The sequence below is a fragment of the Pseudorasbora parva genome, chromosome 13 (assembly GCF_024679245.1).
Source record: "Pseudorasbora parva isolate DD20220531a chromosome 13, ASM2467924v1, whole genome shotgun sequence".
Lineage (NCBI taxonomy): Eukaryota > Metazoa > Chordata > Actinopteri > Cypriniformes > Gobionidae > Pseudorasbora > Pseudorasbora parva.
In genome coordinates this window covers 12721891-12747111 of record NC_090184.1, presented here as the reverse complement: position 1 = coordinate 12747111, position 25221 = coordinate 12721891, and the positions used below count along the sequence as shown (strand labels likewise).

Below are 25221 nucleotides of genomic sequence, written 5' to 3'. Positions count from 1 at the left end.
TTCCACAATGCCGTTATGCTCTAGTCTAGACTGAAAGCACGCATGCAGACAAGCGTGTTTGACCACAGGCTAGTTGACTGCAATAAGGCTAGTTGACTTTATATGGTGTAATCCGGCCGCGGCGGGATTTATTTGTGATTTTGTGAGGCTGAATTAACAGTGCTTATGTAGGGGTGCACACTGTGTAGTGGACACTTTGTCTACAGTGTAAAAACCTTTCCAGCCGCCTGAATAAAGGGGACTGGAAGTGATAGAGTGAAAAAAGGGCTTAGCTTGGCAGCCATTTTCCGACGCCCTTATGCTCTGACAGTGAGCGCGTGCTATGACGTAAGCCGCGCTCTAGTCAGCAACGCGCTGTGGAAGGGGCGCGCGCTATCATGACAAGGCAGCCATTACAACTTCCTTGGCAGTAAGCGCGCGCTGCAGCGACATTGTTCTTGACATACCCAACAGCCCGAGCTCGCTCGTCTAACTTACTCTAGTATTCTCTGTCCGCAGCGCTTCAGCACGGCGGCGGTAGAATGAGCACGGAGAGAGCTTCGGCTCGAGTTTGTTTATTCACTCTAGTATTCTCTGTCCGCGGCGACAGCGCGACTGAACGAGAATTGGAAGCGTGAGGAAAAACTCTGTCCGCGGCGCTTCTAGCACGGCGAGAGCTTCGGCTCGAGTTAGTTTATTCACTCTAGTATTCTCTGTCCGCGGCGATAGAGCGACAGGACGAGAGAATTGGAAGCGTGAGGTAAAACTCTGTCCGCGGTGCTTCTAGCACGGCGAGAGCTTCGGCTCGAGTTTGTTTATTCACTCTAGTATTCTCTGTCCGCGGCGATATCGCGACAGAACGAGAATTGGAAGCGTGAGGAAAAACTCTGTCCGCGGCGCTTCTAGCACGGCGAGAGCTTCGGCTCGAGTTAGTTAATTCACTCTAGTATTCTCTGTCCGCGGCGATAGAGCGACAGGACGAGAGAATTGGAAGCGTGAGGTAAAACTCTGTCCGCGGCGCTTCTAGCACGGCGAGAGCTTCGGCTCGAGTTTGTTTATTCACTCTAGTATTCTCTGTCCGCGGCGATAGAGCGACAGGACGAGAGAATTGGAAGCGTGAGGTAAAACTCTGTCCGCGGCGCTTCTAGCACGGCGAGAGCTTCGGCTCGAGTTTGTTTATTCACTCTAGTATTCTCTGTCCGCGGCGATAGAGCGACAGGACGAGAGAATTGGAAGCGTGAGGTAAAACTCTGTCCGCGGCGCTTCTAGCACGTCGAGAGCTTCGGCTCGAGTTTGTTTATTCACTCTAGTATTCTCTGTCCGCGGCGATAGAGCGACAGGACGAGAGAATTGGAAGCGTGAGGTAAAACTCTGTCCGCGGCGCTTCTAGCACGGCGAGAGCTTCGGCTCGAGTTTGTTTATTCACTCTAGTATTCTCTGTCCGCGGCGATAGAGCGACAGGACGAGAGAATTGGAAGCGTGAGGTAAAACTCTGTCCGCGGCGCTTCTAGCACGTCGAGAGCTTCGGCTCGAGTTTGTTTATTCACTCTAGTATTCTCTGTCCGCGGCGATAGAGCGACAGGACGAGAGAATTGGAAGCGTGAGGTAAAACTCTGTCCGCGGCGCTTCTAGCACGGCGAGAGCTTCGGCTCGAGTTTGTTTATTCACTCTAGTATTCTCTGTCCGCGGCGATAGAGCGACAGGACGAGAGAATTGGAAGCGTGAGGTAAAACTCTGTCCGCGGCGCTTCTAGCACGTCGAGAGCTTCGGCTCGAGTTTGTTTATTCACTCTAGTATTCTCTGTCCGCGGCGATAGAGCGACAGGACGAGAGAATTGGAAGCGTGAGGAAAAACTCTGTCCGCGGCGCTTCTAGCACGGCGAGAGCTTCGGCTCGAGTTTGTTTATTCACTCTAGTATTCTCTGTCCGCGGCGATATCGCGACTGAACTAGAGAAGAGGAAGACTGAGGAAAAATTCCGTCTGTCCGCGGCGCCTCCTCAGCGCGACGGTATAGTGACGAGAGCTTAGGCTCGAGTTCGCCTATTCACTCTAGTATTCTCTGTCCGCGGCTGTAGCGCGACGGAATGAGAGAAGAGTGGGAACAACTCTGTGGCAGCGGCGGAAGAAGAGCCGCGGCGGCGGCAGAATGAAGAGAGCTTCGGCTTGAGTGTGCTCATGTCCTCTAACATTCTCTCTTTCCGCGGCGCTATTCAGCGCGACGGGACGAGAGCAGAGGGAGAGTGAGAAGAGCTCCGTCTTTCCGCGGCGCTTAACGACGCAGCGGAACGAGAGAGTCCTCGAGTAGAACAAGCCTGTAAGTTAAGCTCTAGAAGTGGCGTTGCAGCGGCAACACACACACAAACACATATAACACTCAACATAGACACAGTTTAAAGGATATATAACGCCGGATGGCGTAGCTGGAACGGCAGAGAAGGCGGAGAGGGAGTCCGTCGTCCTCAGCTGCAGGTTCCGCTGGTGCCTTTTCAACGGCGGTGCTTCTTCCGGAGACCAGCGAAGGTATCGCTGAAGGAGATAAAATCTGACACCTATGGCGAATTAGGGTCTTATATAGCCTCCTGTATGCAAATATAAGCACCTTTTTCGGCGGGCTTCTGGAACGCCCCCCATTGGTTCGTTCCTCTCAGCCGCCTCACCATAGGTTCCTGCAGTTGCCGCAGCCCGGCCAATGAGAGCGCTCCTCGCGCTGGGCTATGGCCGTGCAGCTCACTGCGCTTTACATAGATACCTTTATTAAAAGTTTTGCTTCACATTCTCGAGAAAAGGAGTTTTTTCCCATACGTAATACGAGGAACCTCTCTCGAAAGGGAACAGTAATTGTACTTAAGTAAACATTCTCAGTATTGTGCCATTACTTCGGGGTGGGAGAACAGCAAAGAAAATTCTAGGTTTAATTTTAGTTGGGAAATATAATTTTGAACTATTCATAAATATTCGTTTTAATTTGCATTAAAATATGCACACAGCGTAGACATCATTTTTATTTGAATGCCTAAACATGCCGAAAATGTTTCTTGTCTAGCCAATTGTTCCGCAACTTTTAGCAAAAAGTTGTTTGCATCACTGAATGTTTCTCCTGTCATATCTCTTTAGGGGATCTAACATTCTTTAAACAATAATAACAATAAAAAAAAAATTAAAAAAAAGAGGAGAAGAGTTTTTATTTAATTAACATTAAATTAGTGCAAGCATTTTTTTTTTAAAAGAAAGAAAATAAAATAGTTTAGTAAAACGTCACTATCACCCATAGACCGTAAAAAAATATCACCTTTTTGCCTTGCTTGGATATATTGTTTCCGTCTATGGTTGTTTCAACATGGGAACTTTTATAGTACGGGTCAAGTTTCTGAGGAAATATTTAATGGTTGCACAAACAACCCTCTCCCTTGACTCGAAGTGATGTAGTTATGAGTAGTCATTTAGTAAATAATTGCGCTTTTTTATTTTTATAGTAACGTTAAGACTAAATAATTTAAATGGTTCAAGTGGTCTTGAGCCGCTATTAACACTTTTATCATGTGATCTTCATATTTCTCTACGACCACGGATAGTTACATTTAAAACAACGCAATGGATGTGACACGCATTCTTCAGACGATGAAAATTGGAGACACAACGGGTTCCTGCTCTGTGCTGGTTGCTTTGACCCACATTGACGAGCAGTTCGAGGACGCACACCAGAATCGCGCGTGCATCCTGGAAGACACAGCAGAGCTGCTCGCAAACGCTCCTCTCTCCTGGCTCTTTCCTGAAGTGGACACAGTTTTACGAGACCAGTATTTGGGCTTAGTGAACTCATTTACCCGTTACGCTGCCCTGCCAGTATGTGACACAGACAGCGGCACTTTACCGGCTAATAATTACGAGGACATACCGGCCAAAGCTCAGGCTGTTAGTACAGTGTTACTTGCGTTGTCTCAACAGATTCAGAAAGCACTGGACCAAAACAGACCAGCTATCAGGTCTTTGGTTCACACATTAGCCCCCACCTACTGTATATTCTCCATCACACACTTGCAGGAGCAGCCTTGGACCAGTGCAGCCTCCAGAAAAAGAGCTCGGGAACTCTTAACATCAGCTGAAAAATTGACAGGCAGCAGGTCAGTGCAAGAACTGCTGTCTGGAAAACGTGATGAGGACAAGAAAGGAGTTCTAGGGCATGTTCTTGACATGCTGCAGCCAGAATTAACCAAGTAAGTTACAGTCAGTACTGATTAATTATTTAAACCCTGTTTTTTTACTTTTGAAAATCACTGCAAAAATATATTTTGTATTTAAACCTGAGGGTCAGTTGCAGTACATTTAAGATCTCAGATACTATATTTTTTGTGTATATGCAATTTTTAGTTATGTGGGTGTGCTTAAAAAAAAAAAAAAAATTATATATATAATCTGGTGAACTGTGAATTATGAAGTGAAGGGTGAAATGTTTTCCAAGCCTGGAATTATTTTAATTAATTCATATTTCAAAACAAAGCGACACGATCGCGTGCTTTCGTCATTCAAATGTGCTATGTATGGATTGTTGTTCTATGTATAACGTTACACTATCTGACGTGCAAAACCGTTTTGCTTGCTACTGCTAAGGTTTAGTCGCATACAATAGTCCATAAACCATAAAGTAAAGACACACCAATGTTGACAGGCCACTAAATACAGTACATACCACAGAGACGGACGTCCTGCTGTTGCTGTTTCTCCTGTTCAATTTATTTCAGCCTCCGAATGATTCTGGATCATATATCTATTAGCTGAGCTCGATAGCCATGGATTTCTCCACGCTTGAGGACGTCACCGCTTTGCGCGCTTGTCATTCTTTAGGCTCCGCCCACACGATACTCCTCCAGGCGCTCGTTTTTTTCCGGAAAGACTCGGTACAGCCTATATTTCTTTTATAAATATAATAAAACTAAAGACTTTTCAGAGATATGAAGGATGCAATACTACTCTATAGGTACTCAAGATTGACATGAGATTGACTGAAACTGAGTGTTTCACCCCCCTTTAATGGTATTATTACAAATTGACAGAAGATTACAGTTTTTAAGAGACATTAATTCACATTTATTAATATTCAGGTAAAGCCCTGAAGCTTTAGAGAATGTATGGATGATTTTAAGGGCTAGATGTGTTTCTTTTGCATCTTTTTAAAAAAGAGTCTGATAATTGACTAATGATAATTTCAGTACCCACAACATTAATACCTCTTAAAGGGCTCTGTTTAATATGATCTGCAAGAATTCTGAAATTGGGCATCCCTGTCTGATACCACGACCGAGATTGAATCTGGATGAGGTGCCATTATGCAGCTTGATACTTAATGTTTATTAAGTTACTGATACTTTAAACTGAAGTTAAGTTAATGATACTTAATTATTATTAATATTTTTGTAATATTTTACAGAAAATGTTTTTTTTTACAACAACAAACCCCCTGCTGGGTTACCTATTAATATGCAGACATCCTATGACTAAAACACATTAGAAAGGTCTAAGCCTAAGGAGTTTTTGTAAAAAATAAATAAAATAAACTATATATATATATATATATATATATATATATATATATATATATATATATATATATATATATATATATATATATATATATATATATATATATTATTATTATTATTATAAAAATCTGTGTTGTCTATCTGTGATATCAATTTCTTAAAGTCTATGTCTTTAATATGAAATACGAACAAGAGGTGCATCCATTGTGTTGGAGAAAAAACTCCTGTACATTGAAGAAAATTATAAATTTATAGGACAATCCAAAAAAAACATGTTTTTTTTTAAGTTTATTAAATTTTAAAATGTATTAAAGGTGCACTATGTTGTATTTTAGCATTAAAATATCCAAAAACCACTAGGCCAGTGTTATATATTTTGTAAGTACTTGTAAGTACTTTTGTGAGTACTTACAATATCCCAAATGTTTCCAACTATTTGTAAATTGTGAGAAAATTGCTATTTTAACCAAGGACCGGGACGTTTCAGCATAGCATTTGAGTGAGTCGCCTGTCAATCGGGTCATATCTGCGTTACCCTCGGTTTTATTCTGCAGAAACGCTTTTCTTTTAGCAGTGTGAACATGTCACAGCAGCGCCGAGTGAACGCACAGAGTAACGTCATAACATCATTTTAAACACACTAAAATGTATCTAATATGATAAACAGAGCTGCGTTACCTTATAATCATGACCGGAAAAAACGGGACTGTGTCCCGTCCCGTCATAATAAAAGTCCCGGTACTCGTAAGCTGTGTGTTTGTATAACAATCGCTCCAGCGGCCTTGCTCAGCTCCACAACACTCGGTTTTGCTCTGCTTTACACTACAGTAACATTAATAGCCGCATTCATGAACATGATTTCTGCCCGAGTCCTATTTTCTACCGGCTCTAAGGTAAAGATCACATGTCCCAAGATACTGCGGTCACACTTGGCGCCATCAAACTACGCCTTTGTTTAGAATAAACACTCTATGTGAGGTCATCTTCATCTTTAGCCATTTTTAAGTCGTTCTTGAAGACATATCGGTTCTCTGTAGCCTTTGAATAGATTATAAATTATGTGTTGATGTTGATAGAATTATGTGTTTAACTGTTTTTAATATTTCTATTCATTTGTAAAGCACTTTGGCTCAACCTTTGTTGTTTTTAAATGTGCTATATAAATAAAGGTTGACTTGACTTGACCAATCGCTGGTGTGTAGTGAGTGGTGCGCACTGTGGTGCGCACGCCGTTGTACTGTGGCTGCCGTCGTATCATCCAAGTGGTGGTGGTTGAGGAGAGACCCCAGACCTGAGTGTAAAGCGCTTTAGGTGTACAGTAGTACTAGGGCTGGGCGATATGACGAAATATATCGTCTGGACGATAGAAAATGTCTATCGTTTTATTTTAGGCTCTATCGCTTACGCCACGATAAGGCGTTTGCAGCTGAATTTTACATCAAGATGCACCTCACGCCACGGCATGCCCATGCACGCTGCAATACAGAAACACACATGGAGGAAGACGGCAGTAGACGCGGTTCAGACCAGGGTAATAATTATGCCAGAGTGGGGGCATAAGCGCTCAAAACACACTTCAGACACAGACGCTGCAGCGGGCTTTTACGCGTGGCACACCATAGCCATATACTGAAATATTTTAATGGCAGGTGTAGGGATGGCGAAAACTAACCATTCTCTTGACCGACCACCGAGCCTCATAGCCGGTTGAAACCGGTTAACCGATTAGTTTAAAATATGCTGCGTTATTTGAAATAACAGCCGCGAGCCGCGCCGCGCTCCCTCTCTCTCTGTGTCTCTCTGTCTCTCTCTCTCTCACACACACACACACACACACACACACACACACACACACACACACACACACACACACACACACACACACACACACACATACTCACTCGCCTCCCTTCCACTCACGTCACTTTTTTAAATCCCCCACAGCGCGAAACACGAGTCCCGCAAACGTGCCGCAGAGGAGCTTGTTTGTAATCTGAGGACAAATGGCTCCTTAGTTTTGAAATGGTTTGGGTACAAGGTGATCGCGTTGAAAATAAAGGTGTTTGTCCAGCGTTATGAGCTCATTTGAATCATTGCCGCGGCTCATTTAAGAAAATGACAGCTCCGAAGAGACCCGCTTTAGTTCGAGGTAACGTTAGTGCTAACAATAATAAAGAAAGACGATCAACATCAACGATCATGTTACCACTGAAATGTAGATGTAAAATATTTCCAAATGTAAGTCCATCTTAAGCGAAATGCACGCTTCATCCTGTCGTCTGCCCGGCTCTAACCTCGAGTGTTAGCCTGTTTACTTTCTGCAAACCTTGTGAGCGCGTGTCAAATGTTCTTATTGGTTTATTAAGTACACACAGGCGAGTTATGAAGAATTGAGTGCGAGGGATATGTTCACTTCACACAAAAAGATTTTGGAATGAGATGGCTAATTGTAGTAGCCTAATTTAGAGCACTTTTTTTTTTACTGACAACTTTGATCGGTTGATACGGTCAGCCATCGGTCAAACGGTCATCGGTTAACATCCCTAGGCAGGTGTTAACTTTACCAACAGTCTTGCTTGAATAAAAGGTTCTAAATGAAAAAAAAAAGTGTAGTCCATACTACCTTTATTTGTTTTTTTATATCATTTCAAACTGCATTTCCACATTGCAATTTTGTATAGACTATTCATAAACTGAATTAACAGAAAAATTGCTATATCGTTATGTATATCGTTATCGGGATATCAAATGAGCTATATCGGGATATGAAATTTTGGCCATATCGCCCAGCCCTAAGTAGTACATATAAAAGAGCTATATATAAATGTCTCACTCATTCATTCATTTATTCATTCATTCATTCAAACTCAAAATATTCACAATCGTAAAAATTAGGATGAGTTATATGAGAAAAAGCTGTCATTTTAGAAATGATCGTATCCTCTTCAAGTCTTTTAGCTTTAAATAATGTACTTCCAAATTTTCTTAGAAATTTACTAACCTCAAATTGAAATAATTCCCAATTAGGGCAATAGTTTTTACTATAATCTGAGCTATATTCAAATATTGCGAATCAAACTGCGACTGGTCACCTTTACAAATTCATGTTCCAATAATGACTTATTAAGCTTCCGATATGAAGTTAGAGCATAAAGAGTAGTGTAAAGAGATATTGACAGACATCGACTTATAATCTTAATTAAAGGGTTACTTCAGCGATTAGCATATGGCTTTGTTTCAGTAGAAACCCTGGAGTATAATCAAATGATTGTGGTTCTCACCCTCAGACGAAGGATTTATGCATTGTATTTCTGGAAAAATTCCTCCCGTGACACAAATTGAAGATATTTGCGTCATCTTTGGAATGTTTGGCCAGAGGCTAAACACTACAGCCAGCAGCTATTTCCACATGTTTTCAACCCGCACATGGGCGATGGGAGATCACATTCACAGCACAGCTCCTACTGCAGGCATTAATTTAAACAGATGCTAAGCAATGTAAGTGTTTTAACTTCTCAAATTAATTTATATGAAAGTTAAGCTTCCAAAGGTATAAACTGAAAATGCGCCTGACTGAACTCGGGTTGTGAATGTATGCCATGAATGTGGTCAAGATTTCCTCAGCTCTCATCACGAGAGCTCATCATCTTATTTATGACGTTAAATGTAATCTGACTCCTAATCTGAGTTAGTGCTGTGAGACTCACGAGTCAACTCGATCGTTATATTGAACAGACACATTCAGTATTTAATTGTAGTGTCTGTTCTCTAACTCAGTCAAGGTAATCCAGTAGTGGTGGCTTTGGGAATGGCCTTACAGGGCAGCGAAACATTCTGGGAATTGTAGTCCTTAATCCCCATGAGACAAAAATACATTTTCTGTCTTTTCTCAGTCTAGAAAGCACCAAATAAAAAAATAATTTCACATTTCTACTACATTAATGATCCAGTTTAAATACAGATTAATCTTTCCAGCGCTGAAGTACCCCTTTAAACAACAATGGGAAAATATAAATATATGTTTTTTTAAATTATATCAGAAATAATTTTTTTTCTCATTTTTTTTCAGAAATATCTTCTTTCTGTAAACTGCAGGGAGTTAACCAGTAGTCAATACGAGACATAACGGTGCAGGCCTTATTATACTATGTGAAAGATCTAAACCTATAGGGAATTTCTCTCTCCAAATGTCTATTACTTAAAATTTCTGCATAAAGCCTTTCAGTATGGAATTATAATAATTTAAATTGCGAGGTGGCTACCCCTCAAGGGAGTAATCTAAAGTGATATTAAAATAAGTGAATTTAAGAATTTAGACAAACAGTAAGTAATTTGACTCTCTAAACATTTATTAAAATGTATTAAATTAAATTAAAACATCATTTTCAGATTTCAGATTTGTACCCATAAATATGTATTATAATTACATTCATCAGATCTAGTTTATCTAGTTTCGATTACAAAAGAATATGAATATTTGAAAGAACTGAGTCGTCGCAGCGGAGACAGGTTTATTGAGGATGAGAGGAGACACTAATTGACACAGCTCAGGAGACACTCCAGGATGCACTGGTCATATCTGGGTGCAGATCCACCATCCAATCAAGACACGGCCTGGATCCAGCCGACTGCAGTAAACCTCGGGATAAACAGAGAGACTAAAATTAGCATAGATGCCACTCTTTTTATGATGTAACGATCGGTGTACATCAGGTGTTATGGGAAGTGTTCCCAGTTCCGGCTGACCTATTTAATGCATCCTAAAAAAATCAGTCAATTGATTTGAATAATGTAGGTTAAAAATGTTCTAAGTATATGCCATAGTAAAAAGATACGGTTTTAGTCTAGATTTAAACTGACAGAGTGTGTCTGCTTCCTGAACAATGCTAGAAGACTTTTCCAGAGTTTAGGTGCTAAATAGGAAAAGGATCGACCACCTGCAGCCTGAAATATTCTAGGTATCATCAACTGGCCAGAGTTTTGAGACTGCAATAGACGTGATGGAGTATAATGTGTTAAGAGCCTTCTTAAGTACTGGGGAGCTAAGCCAGTAATAACCCTAGTGCATTGTTTTATTAAAGATTGCATACATTTTAAAATCTTATTTATTACTAGCCAGTGCAGTGTTGACAGAACTGGGGTAATATGATCATACTTCCTGGTTCTAGTAAGAACTCAAGCTGCTTACGCTATGAAACTATAACTGTTACAGTCAACATTGTACAGAAATTAACTCTGTGTAGACCAAGTGGTTAAATAAACTTGGCTACTTGGCTAACAACAGGTCACAATGAAAAGTGTTCATATTACATGGCAAAGAACATTTGTTTTCACAAGGGTGAACGCACCTCTTTCCCATCGATGAATACGCACACACCGATAAAGAACACTCTTTTTCCTTCCGTCCTTGTAGCTTTAATCAACCTCTTCATCCTCAGCAACTTATCTGCTTGAGACACATCTTCGATGAATCTCATCTTGTAATTCCTAAGGTATTCCGAGTTCTTTGCCTGTCGCCAGATCAGGTCCCGTGTAGATCTTCTCACGAAGCGAATGATTACTGGTCTTGGTCTACTGTCCTGCTGTTTCAGCTTTCCAAGTTGATGCACAACATCCAGCGGCAGGAGTCAGATTTAATTTATCACGAGTGAGAAGCTGACAATATACGGCGGAAGATTCAGTTTCAAAGCTAAATGTAAAAGTGCCCATTTAAGCAAGCTTGACATTGTACTGTTCTGTTTTTATGTTTTTTCATTAAGAATAGTATTGATATTAATATTAAACACACCATTCAATCAGTTTGCTCCCAAATTGGTACTTATTCTAAAGTGAAAGTAATCCGTACCGCCGCATAGGAATTCATAACGGTGATGCACATTATGAATGCAACCTGCATTCTTCGTGAAAGATAAAGATAGAAATGTGCTATAGGAAATAAAAACCTTGCAAAAAATGATATATACGATCCGCCTAATCCTGGCCAAATCACAGAGATGCCGATTCACACGGGACTACCATTATCACAGGACCTCGGTGTTTGGTGAAATATGGTAAGTAATTTGCGGGGGAATTTTTACTTTACAAATTACAGACATGCGATTCGCATGGGATTAAGATCACAGACATTCTCTGCAATTATTACAAATCACCGGAGGTCTCCAGTTATCTGAGTATGTTGTTACTAGTCCCGTGCGAATAGGGCTTTAAACTGCAATTCATCGACTGGCCGCTAGAGACAGGCTCCAAAAGAGAGAAGAATATCATTCTTCACATGTTAAAATAACTAACTTTACAGCTCAGGAAAAAAAACTGATCGTTTTGTGTCTTAAGACATCAATGTGTCGCCACGAGCCACAGTGTTTAATATGGTTTCGTAAGTCTATGTGTTTTTTACTCTCATAGTGACTCATAAAAATACACCCCATTGACATGCATTATATGAGCAATGGTTGGAGTTAAAAAAAATCTGAAGAAACAATCACCTACATCTGGGGTGCCCTGGGAGTAAGCAGATAAACATAAAATCTTCTTTCCCTTTAAGAAGAATTATTACAGATTTAAATCACACTCAAAAATTCTTATTATTTGGTATCTCTGGTAGTGAGACTCTTCCTTTTTGTGTTATGGCTGGCCCATAGCAGTCGTAATAACAATGGTATTAAATGCACTCAAGTGTGTCCTTTATTCTGTTCAGGGAGACCTGGAAGCATAACCAGGCAGTGAAGCATGTGTTCTCCTGGGTGCTGGTTCAGGTTGGACGACCCTGGTTAACAGAGTATTTGGAGAGGGTGTTTCCACCGTCTTTGCTTATATCTGATGATTATCGCACTGAAAACAAAGTACTGGGTGTGCACTGCCTGCATCACATTGTTCTAAATGTGGTAAGTAATTTTTTTGTAAATATTTTGTCACCAAAATGGTCTTTGCTAGCCTGACGTGGTCATAGTCAATTCTAGTCAGAATATGAGTCTGATACTGCTCTATTGGGGTGTGATTATGGGGCGTGTTTCAACCGAACCAGGAAAGACATCAATTGGATAGACCTACAACCAATCAGCGCAATGAAGAAACGCATTAAGTTAGTTGTCAAATGTCAACAGAGCTCAGCTGCACTATGTTGCCAAGTCTGTGTTTTTTTACGCAGGTTGTTTTCCATGTCCGTGGGTTCAAGCGACTTTTATGAGATATATAGATGCATGAATGCAAATTTTAGCAGGCAACCTTGCCAAAATAACACATTTTACCCCCCAAATGCTATTTTTTCCCGGAGAGCCCCTCCCGAGAAGCTATTGTTTTGGGCTAGTAGTTGGCAGGTTTTGTTGTAAAACTTGGCAACTCTGTCTGCACGCACGCTGAAATAAACTATCTTTGCCAGTGTTGTAAAAACATAAAATAATTTAAGGATACACTTATAATCCAAGTGCCTTTGATGACGTGCATGATTACGTTACTGTTTATCATCTGTCCGTCATCGTCTAAAGCCCGCCCTGATGATTTCATTGGTCCGAACAGTTTCTGTTTGGGGATAATTACTCCTCTATGGATCGAGTCCAGACCGAACTGCCGAATTGTCCTCAAATGTTGTGGGCGGGGTTGAGTTCGGCTGGCATCCAGGCTATGTCTTTGCAACGAATGCAACAAATGTTCCAGAATCTAAATCTTTGTATTATAAGATGCAACATGAATGGAGAAGGTAATCGATAGAATGCATTAAAGTATGCTCCATTACAGTTTTTTTTGGATTGCTTACACACTAAAATTAAAAGTAGTACACTATTAGCAAAACCTTACACTCAAGAAGCAAAGCATAAGCCCATATTTGCACAACTATAAGCACACTGTCAACCTCACACTTGTTGCAAAACTCTACACACAGTGATTTGCAAAACACTAAACAAACTTAACATATTTAAAAAAAAAAAATATTGAAGGTAATTTTTGGTACAAAGGTGTAAAACCATCAATATACAAACAAATATTTATACAGACATACCATACTGAAAAAAACTCAAAAAAAAACAAACAAAAAAAACACATACATAGAGGTAGAAAAAAGAATATTAAGAGGATTCGGGAAATAGGTCATAATATTTATACAGAAGTTTTCCATTCTTCTTGTTCTTTACAAGCTGGTGTGATTTAAGAAGCATATTAAGTTCCAAAATATAAAGTTTAAAACATAAGGAAGGCTTATTAAATTTCTGCTTGTGTATAAAGAACTTAGCATTTAAGATTATAAAATTTAATACAAACTCCAGAGTGCCATTTTTTGGGAAACAAAAGTAACAAATAATATCTTTCAGGGTGAATGAGTGAGTTATATTTTGAGATTGGAGAAAGTGAGTACCCAAATCTTCCCAAAACCTTTTGGTAACTGGACAATTAAAAAATAAATGAGGAATGGTTTCAGTGTCCTGTTTACAGAAGCTGCAGCATGTGTCAGTCTCAAAACTTAGCAACAAAACAATTTGTAGGGTAAATGTTATGCAAAAGTTTAAAGTGGACCTCTTTAGTTTTATTAGAGATACAGTATTTGTGAGGAATCAACCATGTTTTTTTCCAGTTTATATCACTTATTAAGGAATTCCAATAAAACATCCCCCTTGGAGCAATGGAGTTACTCTTTTGCAGATGTCGGCGAATATGCTTATTGTTACATTTTTTTATCAGACAGTTCTACACTAGGGATGGGACGATACACTTAAACTCACGATACGATGCACCTCGGTATGCCAGGGTTACGATACGATACGTCACGATACGATATCAATTTTTTTTTCTTCTTTCCAAATCTGTGATTTTTTTTTTTACCAACAAAGTAATGTACTTAAACGAAAGGTAGGATTTTTCTCTTTTTTTGCATTTTGGTTCTATGTTGTTTAAAAAAAAAAGGAGAATTTTTAGAAGTCCGCGACCACATCTTAAACAGGGGTGCCAATAATTGTGGAGGGCACTGTAGGGATGTCAATCAATTAAAATATAAAATATTGAATCGCGATTAACTGCATGATTGTCATGAGTTAACTCGCGATTAATAGCAATTTAATCGCACCTTTTTAGCAATTGTAAATGTATCTTAAATTAAGTTTAAATTAAGTTTTTAATACTCTAATCAACATAGGTATGGACAAATATGCATGCTTTATGCAAATGTACATTTATTATTAGTGAAATCATACTTATTCAATAATAATCAATACAGCATGAAGACTAGACATATCAAAGATCATAGATATGTTTATCTAAGAAATTGTTCATGTCTCTTAAACCTAAACTTAAAAATAATGAGTAAGTAGTGATTTCTCTCATTTTAACAATATAAAGGGAGTTTTTACACTGGCAGTTTAATTCAGAACGGGGCACAGTTCGTATGAAAAATTGTTAATGTGTACCAGTGAGCGCACCAGAACCACACCATACCTGGAGGAGGTCCATATAACACGAGTAGGAATATAGTGCGGCCCCTTTAAGAGATCCGCATTCCCTATTGAACTGCCGGTATTTTGCGTGTGCGCGCCGAACTGGTCCGCGATTCAGGTGGACAGTGTGAAGAACACGGACGACTCGGGAGCGCGCTTGTTCAGGAAAGTAACCTGTGCATTCGTTTTAGCCGATTGTAATGTATTTAGCTCAATAAAACACGTGTACTGTAAGCGGGGTGATGGTGTTAACGATTTACCTCAGACATGAGCGAGAGTGAGCTGCAGCGCATCGTGCTCAGACTGCAGAGAATGTGCTCAGTGAAAAAACGCCCTTTTCTTTCTGGAGTCTAATAAAAGTTAAACAGAAAATATGGTAGTTTATGTAGGCAATAACTGCATTTTTTGGTTTAGAATATTAATGCTAATGTCAACCATTTTCTTTCCCTATTAATGTTTGCTGCTACATCCTTTGTCTGACTGCTCTCACTTTTTCCAACTAACGTTACGGGCTATGCCACGGATCAAACAGAAAATGCGCGCTGCGTTTTGTTATGTCTGCCCCACACACACACACATATAATACACTAAATTATTTAACTTGTTTACTACGCAAATCATGCAGCGGTGCCATCTTTCTTTATTTCGCGATCCATTTTTTGACCTCGATGCGTTTCGTCACGTTTTGTATCGCGATATTTTGTCAAACGATATTTCGTCCCATCCCTATTCTACACCATCCAACATAAGTGAAGGCTGTCTGATATCTTTGTTTCCATAGCTCAGATGATTTTTAATTAATTGTCTAATTCCGATAGGGATGGCATCGGTGATAGATTTAAAGTCTTTAAAAGGTATTGGGAAATCATGAACTTCCATAAATTGTTCATAAGAGAGCATGGTGCCCGAATCATCAAATAAGCAAAGTACATGGTTAATTCCACTATCGAACCATTTAGGGAAGAATACTGATTTATTCCTAATAAAAATGTCCCTGTTGCTGGAGAGATTTGTGTGGTGAGAAGTTGTGATTGAAGGATAATTTCCAGGCCAAGAGGGACTGTTGATGGAAGTTGGACAGGTTGATAGGTAGTTTATTTGGTAGAAAATTACACTTTATAAGAAATGAGAGCCCATCCAGCTTCTTAAAAATAAAGTTCGGAATAAAGAAAAAAATAGAATCAGGATTTCGAATGCACCTTTTTAAACAATAAATGTGTTGACCACATCTATAAAATCCAAAATCTCTAGACCTCCTTTTTCTTTTGGGTTAGAGAGAACATTCTTTTTAAGCCTATGAGATTAGTTCTTCCAAATAAAATCTAAGAAAGTCTTGTTGACTTGATTAGCAGCTGAGTCCTTTACAAATAGAGACAAAGAAGGGTAAACGAAGTGAGAAAGGCCTTCTGCCTTGGAGAGTAATACTCTTCCCAAGACGGACAAGTCTCTTTGTAGCCAGGAGTTGAATATTAATTTGGTTTTCTGTATCTTATTTGAAAAATTTAAGTTCTGTCTAACTATAATATTTTTTACATACATGTATACCTAAATATTTTACATTCTGTTTAACTGGAATGTTATCTATAGTAGAATCACTACAACAATGAATTGGCAACAGCTCACACTTGGATCGATTAAGCCTTAGACCAGACGCATAAGAGAATTTCTCCACCAGTTCAAAGACAATGCTCAACTGGTCCTTGTTGTTTAGAAAAATGGCGGTGTCGTCCGCCAGCTGTGAGATCTTTATTTATTTTCCAGAAATCTTTATTCCTTCAAAATGAGCTTCCTTAACTAAGTGTATAGCTAGTAGTTCGGTTACTAAGATAAATAAAAAGGGATACATGTTGCACCCCTGCCTGACCCCCCTATTAATCTGAAATCGTGGAGAAGTATGTTGATTAATTATAACAGAACTATTTATATCTTTGTAGAACATGCTGACAATGTCGATGAAAGGGCTTCCAAAACCAAATGCCTTGATGGCTTGTATCAAAAAGGGGTGTTCAATTGTGTCGAACGCTTTGTAAAAATCAAGAAACAAAACGAAGGCGTCAGAATCAACATTTTCAGCATAGTCAAGCAAGTCTAAAACAAGCCTTATGTTATTGCTAATGTGGCGGTTTTTCATGAAACCTGTTTGAGTTTCTGCAATTATTGAATTTAAATCAGATTTTAATCTATTTGCATATACAGAGGCCAGAATTTTATAATCTATAGTTAATAATGTGATTTGACGCAAATTATCAATTAAGTGAGGGTCTTTACCAGGTTTCGGGATCAAGGAGAGGATGACTTGCTTCATTGTTGTGGTCATTTCCCCTAGATCAATACACTCCCTAAACATGTGCATTAAAGGGAGTTGAATAAGCTCCCAGAAATGAATATAGAACTCCACTCCTAGCCCATCTATCCTGGGAGATTTTCCTTTCTTCATAGCAAACAAAGCATTTTTAAAGAGATATCAGCGTCACAAGATGCTTTATAATCTTCACTAATAACAGGGATACTGTGCTGAATTTTTTCACAAAAACTTACACTTTCTTCTCTGTTAAAATTAGACTGATATAAATTACCATAAAACGAGCTAACAAATTTAGAAATGTGAGTTAGATCCTTAGAAAGGGTGCCATCAATGTAGAGCTCAGTTACAGAATTTCTTTTAGCATTCCTTTTTTCTAAAGCAAAAAAAATAATTGGTGTTCTTTTCGCCCTCTTCCAGCCACTTAGTCCTTGATCTAATAAATGCCCCTTTTGCCATTTCTGTATATATTTGGTCTATCTGAATTTGGATGGCTTTTAGCTCAATTTCTTCTTCTGGGTTAATGTTTCCTTTTGACATTAATTGAGTTAACTTATTCATCAAGATATGTTCTGCCTTATATTTTTCTTTCTTTATTTCCTTAGATCTTTTTATAGCCAATTGTCTAATTACTCCCACTTTTTCTTATGTCCATTATTAATGTCAATCTCGAAGATCTCTTTCGCTATAAGCTTAACAGATTCATTAAAGAAGTCGTCACTCAAAGGTGTATTGTTAAATTTCCAATAACCTCTTATGCCCGATTGCGGGTCAATGGAGCCTAGTTTCAAAATAATTAAGTTGTGGTCCGAAAGGGGTGCATAAACATGTTTAACCTCATTAACAAATTGAAGAGCAGAAGAAGAAACTAAAAATAAATCAATTCTTGACTTCAAAGTCAGACTTCTATTACTCCAGGTGAAATCTTGGATGCCTGGGTTAAAAAAACGCCATGCATCAGTCAAGGTCTGAGCACAGAGAAGAGATTAAATCACTTCCTTGGGAGGAGCGAGCAGTTCTAGGTGGGTATCTATCCTCTATTTCGTCAGGACATTCATTGAAATCCCCAGAAAGAATTATAAAGGCATTCACGTATTTTCCTCTCAGATCCCTTAGCTTGCCAGTAATGGTACTGAATAAGTTTTTGTTGTCAAAGTGTGAATTAAATCCATATACATTGCAAACTGTATTGTCCTGCTTAACTATTATTGTTATCCATCTTCCGTCACTAGAGGGCACAACTTCCAAAATATCCCCCTTGAAACCATGCACAAGGATTGACACAACCGCCGGATGATTAGAACTATGACTAAAGTGAACAACATTACCCCATTGAGCTTTCCAGAACCTTGAATCAGAGTCACAAGAGTGCATTTCCTGTAATACAATCAAGCCAGCTTCAGACCTTTTACAGAATAAAAATAATGCTTTCCTTTTTGTTAAGTCCTGAATACCTCTCACATTTAAAGACAAGACGTTAAAACGTTTAAACAATAAGTCCATAAGGAACAGAGATCTAGAACAGAGATTACCTGAAAAGTATGCAAAGACCTTACAAGAAGGTGATGATAATAGCAAGAACCCTGTTGTACAAGTAGCCGTCAAAAAGAACGTTCGAGACGACTGCACTTTTAGTAAATGAAACCAACATGAACTTAAAGCCTGACAAGGAGATGATATATAGTTGTATGAAGAGAGAGAAAAAAACAAAACAAAACAAAAACAAAGTAAAATCTGTTAAGGTAGCATTAGTATTAAGTGCTCAACCATCTCCGTCAGTTCGGGCGCTGGCAGAGTGTTCATGCCTACCTATGGCTTGGTAAAAGAAGATGCTCAGCCAACGAGGCTATTCCGGACAGTCAATAACTTTTCCATTGATGACAGCCGAAGCACTCCGGAATGAAGCCTTTTTCCCTTCTTCACGCGCCTTCTTGATCAAAGGCCAGAGCTTCTCCCGATCCGTTCTCTCCTCTGGAGAAAGAGCTTCGGTAATCCTGAGACGATTCTCTTGCAGATACTGAGAGTTTTTAGCTTCTTTCCAGACGGCATCACGAAGGCGACGCAAGGCAAACAAAACTATAGTTGATCTCGCAGCGCCGTCATCTCTCAGTTTTCCCCCGCGATGGATGATGTCAATGCCTTGTTTCAAGTCTTCACGAAGCTTTGGTGCCATTTTCCCAAGGATGTCGATTATCTTGCCTCTGATATCTTCATCTCTCTTCTCCCTTACGCCGTGCATTAAGTCCCTTAAGTGGTCCCTTAAGCGACCACCTTCTACTGTAGCGTTGACACTCAGCAACAGCTTCTCTCAGGTGCTTATTTTCTTCTTGGAGCTTTGTATTGGCAACTTTCATTTTCTCCAGTGTTTGCTTGTGTTGTAGAACATCCAGTGACAGCTGTTTGACAGTTGTTGTCAGCTCCTCAACATGTTTGGAAGTAGCTTCAGTAGTTATGCCTATAGCAGAGACTCTCCGGAGTGTTTCATCCTGCTTGCTGGTCATGGCTTGTATCGCCTCCATGAGTTCAGCCTTAGCCCTCTCCCAGTTTTGCCCACCTGACTGAGCTTCACAATTCCTTTTCTTGGCAGGCTTCTCTGGTATCTCCACCGCCAAAATGGGAAACAACCCGGTGTCTTACAATGGCTCTGGGGTGGTTTCATACCAGCACATTTCGTCTCCACTCAAAGGATTCTGGGCTACCGACTCTTGAGACTGGTTTTCGTCCATGTTTAGCGGCACATGTAGAGAAATCGTTGACCTTTCAGTGTTCCTCTTTTTTTTTATTTAGACTTGGGCATTCGTGGTAGCCTACAATTACTACGTAATTCTATATGATCGTTTTTGTTTTCTTCCTCTACTTTTTAAGGTTCTGCCATCAAATGATTAAAAAAATGGCAGTAATATCATAAACCCTTCGAAATTGCTCACAGAGCGACAAGCACACGTCCTCCTAAAACGCTGCCATCTTGGGAGCCACACTTAACATACATTACACACAAAAATCTATCATGACATCACTTCCTTGCAATACCAAAGCACTGACTGTCAAATTACTGCACCGTCCAACCAATCGGTTCAACACAGTCATCAGGTGTGCAAACACTTGTTTGCTTAATTTTAGACACACCAATCAGGTGTATAAGCAGCAGATGAGTTCATTGGTCTTTAAGCACAATGGGAAGAGTCAGAGAAAGAATAAGACGAGGATGAGGAGGAGGACAGGAGGAGGCTGTCTTGTGTAGTGTTTGGTGGATTTACATTATTTTTGTACTTTGTTGATTGTAGCCTACTCTAATCATAGGTAAGTAGAAGTGCTAAAAGTGTTTTAGGTTTATCGCAGCAGAGTGTACTTTGTGCAAACAGAGTATAGTAATGTGAAATGTGTGTTTCATATAGTAACAAGTGTGGTTTTTAAACAGAAGTGTATAGTTTTTACAAGAGTGTTTTATTATGCAAAGGATCTGTATTGTTTTGCTACTTAGGTGTGTGGTTGTGCTAATTGTGTGTAGTGTTTTGAAAACATGTGCCCTGTTTTTAAAAAATCGTGCTTAAGCAATTCAAATTTTTTTTTAAATAAGGTGATGGCAGAGGAGAGAAATGTCAATTATAAATATGCTTATATTTCGATAAATAATACGCATTTTGCAGCTGTACATATACCTTCAAAGATCGTTGTGTCTCTGAATTTGTCACTAATAATTTGCTCCTGACATTCATAATTGACATCAAACCCTGTCATTTGTCGTTTTCCTTCCTTAGCCAGCCGCTGATCTAAGGCAGTTCAACAGAGCTCAGGTGCTCTATCATGCTGTATTCAATCACTTACACACATCTGAGGCTGCACTTATACAGGTGATGCTTTCATATGTGCATACTTGAATGCTAATGTGTGGTTTTCATTTTTAGATTAGGTAATCTCATATTTTTGTGTATTATTTTCAGGTTGTGCTTCCCTGTCTTGTAGATGTGCTTTCAATCCTTGAGAAACCTCCAGCCCTTGCAGGTATTCCGCGTAAACCAAATTGCTTTGACGATATGGTCCGGCATGTCTTGACTTACATGGAAATGGAGCACAAGCTTGACCTTCGATGTGTATATGCCAAAAATCTTGTCTTACTTATTGAGAGGTGAGGCATAAATGTTTGTAGAAGCATTTGCATTCTTATGTGCTTGATTTTATAACACCTGTGGCAATGAAAGTGATTGCAACACTTAAATTCAATTTGGAGGGGTGTCTCAATACTTTTGGCTTACAGTACACCTTTTGGCAATATACACTAGCTAATACTAGTGCGTAAAAACACACCTTTAAAATGGTCGATCATGATATTTCTCCTCTTGAACATTGTGCAGGTATTAAAGGTCACCCATTGAACAGGTTCAAAACTTATTTGAACAATATAACTTTTCTGTCTTTTTTGTATATAAATGGATGTTTATCCTACTAATCAGATTCATTCTGTGTGGTTCCCCATCCCCGATGATCTATTCTTGCACCGAGGCAGTTGTGTTTGGACATTTAGCTGTCTCTGGCAGCTTAAATCAAGTGTTGGACAGCTTATGTAAAGCCATCTGTTAAAAATCTGGGTGTCATCTTTGACTCTTTATTGTCATTTGATAAGTATTAAAATGCAAAAAAGTAGTCGAATCATTCTTTTTCCAGCTAAGACAGGTTATGCATGCTATTGGTTAAAGGGATAAAACACATCAAATATGATAAATGAAAGTTAAAAATGTTTTAACCCCTGCTGAGTTTGAGAGAGTAATACACGCATTATATTTTCTCATCTAGGCTATTGCAATTCTATTAATATAGGTATTAGTCAATCCTATATGAACCATTTACTAGACTTCACACTGGCACACAATAATTGAGAACATTACCCCCGTCTTGCTCTCTTTTTGCATTGTTTTTTTAAGGTATTAAATGGACTGGCACCTTCTTTTTTTATTTGAACTTGTGACTGTTAACATATATGCTAGATGTTTTAGGTCATCTAATCAGAATCTGTCGAATAGCCTACTGTTATCTATAAGGGTAATCACTACAAAATCTAATTTTAAAGCAAAATGTAAAAACCTACCTTTTAGAGAAGGCTTATAATATGTGGGTCTTCCTGAGTTTCTCTGTATGTATACATGTCTATGTATGTTTTTTTATTGTCTTGATTAGTGTGTGTGTGTACAGGTTATGCTTGCTATTGGTTAAAGGGTTAAAACACATCAAATATGATAAATGAAAGTTCAACAATAGTTCTTGGTGGCATGAGAGAAACTTCATTCAAATTGTAATTGATTGATTTATCACTTTTTTGGTGAAAGCTTCCAGAAAATCTTGGTTGAAAAATGCTGTATAAATACATTTTCGTGTTGATATATTTATGTTGCACATTAAGATACTTTTATGTTCCATGTTGTCTCATTATATTAATATTATAGATATTATATTATTATTTCATGTTGTTATCTTAAAGGATGGGTATAGGAATTATTCGTCACCTGAAAAGGCTGGAGAGGGTGATTGTAGGATACTTGGAAGTCTCAGATGCTCCAGAGGAGAAATGCAGACTGAGTATCCTGGATGCTCTGCAAAAGACTCTGGAGATTGCTTGGCCATGGTAACCATCCAAAGCACCAAACATGCACAATCGCTTCAGTGCGATTACATAAAATATATAAATAATTTCTTAGATTATTTCACACTCTTGTATGCTTATTTCAGATATATTTTGCTCTAAATACAGTGTTTATTTCATATTTCTGTAGTATGGAGAAGAGGATGGGTTTGCTAACTCAGAGTCTTCTGAGGTTTTTGGTTGATGTCTCATCAGACTCATTACCCACTCAGCTGAAAGAACACCTCATGATCAAAGCATCCCACTGTTTACTGCTGCTCAACCACTGCTCAAAAGGAAAACTACAGGTAAGAATACCTGTGAATTTCTGTGACTATAGAAACTAAACTCAAGCAGAAAGCTGTCATCCTGTGCTTGTTTTATCATTTAAGTTTATTACAATTATAAATGCATAATAATGGCTGTTCTGGCAAACTTCAAATACGAGACGGTCGGGAGCTTCCTCTTGACTCATGACCACTCACACCACTCCGTTTTGTTCCTTTTAAAGTTTCTCTTGTTATTTATTTTGAACAAAATAATACATGAAAACTAGCAAAAATAAATTGAAAACAAAGTCCATGTGTTCATTTGAGTGCAAGCACGGTCAATGATTGTTTCTGCTCGCTTCCTCCCGGCTACTTGATCTGAGCTCCTTCATTAACTTATAATGCACCTGTGCATCATTACCATATAGAGCTCACCTACAGAGGGAGCACAAACTCAAATCAACATAAATTGTTATATAAACAAAAGATTAATTAAAGCAGCACTTGGCAACTTTTGGTCTCGGGGTCTCCCTACAGTTTGGAAAAAATAATGTCCTCAACTACTGTCGTAAGCTCAGTCATGCTACAACAGGGGATGCTATCGCGTGTGGATTTGTTGACATGACAGCCCTGATAGCCCTGAACTAGTAATGCGCGGGTCGTCTCATAACCCGCGGACCCCGTATGTCTATTTAATGGTCGCGGGTGCCGGGCGGGTTGTAAAAATATATACAGTGGTGCGGTGCGGGCCAAATAACTTCATAAAAGTGGCACCGTGGGTTGGTGCAGCACTAACAGTTAACCTGAACACTGCAAGAGGAGTTCACATGCAGGTGTTCTTCTGGCGGCGCGTGTGAAATGTCTTCATCCCAGGTACAGTAAGTGGCTTATGTTTTAGCATGTCATATGAATATAATTTCATGGGTTTTATTTTTTTCAAAGCCAAATAATCACGATGCTCACGTTTACAAGCCAGCGTCATTATAGTAGTCTATTGGTTACCGTTTTACAAAATCTATAAGATCCTTCAATTCAATGTTTGAGTGGTAGGTAATCACCATAACAAGCATGACAGCATCGGTCGGGCACGCCTCCTTCAGCTCACGCCAACGAGCAAACGCTGGTCCAATGTTAATCCTCGTCCTGCCTTTAATCCCATCACTTTTTCGTTTCCTCTGATTGCTTTCCTCCAACAAAACCTTTTCTTTCTTATTTGTTTCTGCTGCTTCGGACATGACTATATTATCCGACGAACAAAGTTGGGCTGGCACGTCCGAATTTAAGGAAGTGTGGGTGTTGGTGGAAGTGACGTATATGCCGTAAAGCAGTCGAATTTTGTAGTTCTTTTTGTTCTCGGGTTACTACCCGAAACCCGAAGTTTAAAAGTACGATAGAGACCCCATCAGGCTATGGCAGACGTGTCATTCAACTTATTGTAAGTCGATTTATCATCACAAGAGTCTTAAAAAATATATTATGAAGGTTGAAAAGTTACCTAGTGCTGCTTTAAGTAAAGATATTCATTTTAAGAAAAGTTAAATATATTACTTAAATTAAATGGAATAAACACCATAAATAAATAAATGGCTCCTACAATGGCCGATTTATAAGCCTAATCTTTTTTTTAAAAATAACTAATATTAGACTAATTAAACTTACATAGCTTTTGTTCATTTTCTCCTTGCCTTCTTTCACCCTTTTTTCTACAGACTCTTCTGAAAGAGGTAGACAGCAGTTGTGTCCCTGAACCTGTGTTGATGTGTATCCAGAAAGTCACTGCAGCACCTCTGTGTCCATAAGCAGATTAACTACTTGCCACTTTTCCTAAGTCAAGTTGGCTGAACAAAATCAAATTCAGTGATCTTTTCACTTAATGTTATGACTGTAATACACTCTGTGTGGACTATCCAATGGAACGGTTTAATATACATTTAAGAGAGCGATTGAGAGATAAATAAAATAAATGTAAAAGAAACCTGACTTGAAAGTTTATTTCCTCCAATTAAAACATTTAGTAAACACATTTAACACATTATTATTTTTTAATTTCGCTGTAGACAGCCAGGTCTCCTTCTAAGTAAGTAAGTTGGTCTTCAGTAAA

General features: G+C 39.1%; 1 protein-coding gene across 1 annotated transcript; it reads left to right on the top strand.

Moving 5' to 3' along the window:
* The first annotated feature begins 3343 nt into the window (after nucleotides 1–3343).
* Nucleotides 3344–25095, top strand: tti2 (TELO2 interacting protein 2). Its single transcript, XM_067413182.1, has 7 exons — nucleotides 3344–4193; nucleotides 12211–12397; nucleotides 20996–21088; nucleotides 21179–21363; nucleotides 22711–22854; nucleotides 23003–23159; nucleotides 24830–25095. The coding sequence occupies exons 1-7, from the start codon at nucleotides 3571–3573 to the stop codon at nucleotides 24917–24919; spliced, it is 1479 nt and encodes a 492-aa protein (XP_067269283.1). The 5' UTR covers nucleotides 3344–3570; the 3' UTR covers nucleotides 24920–25095.
* The last annotated feature ends 126 nt before the right edge of the window (nucleotides 25096–25221 follow it).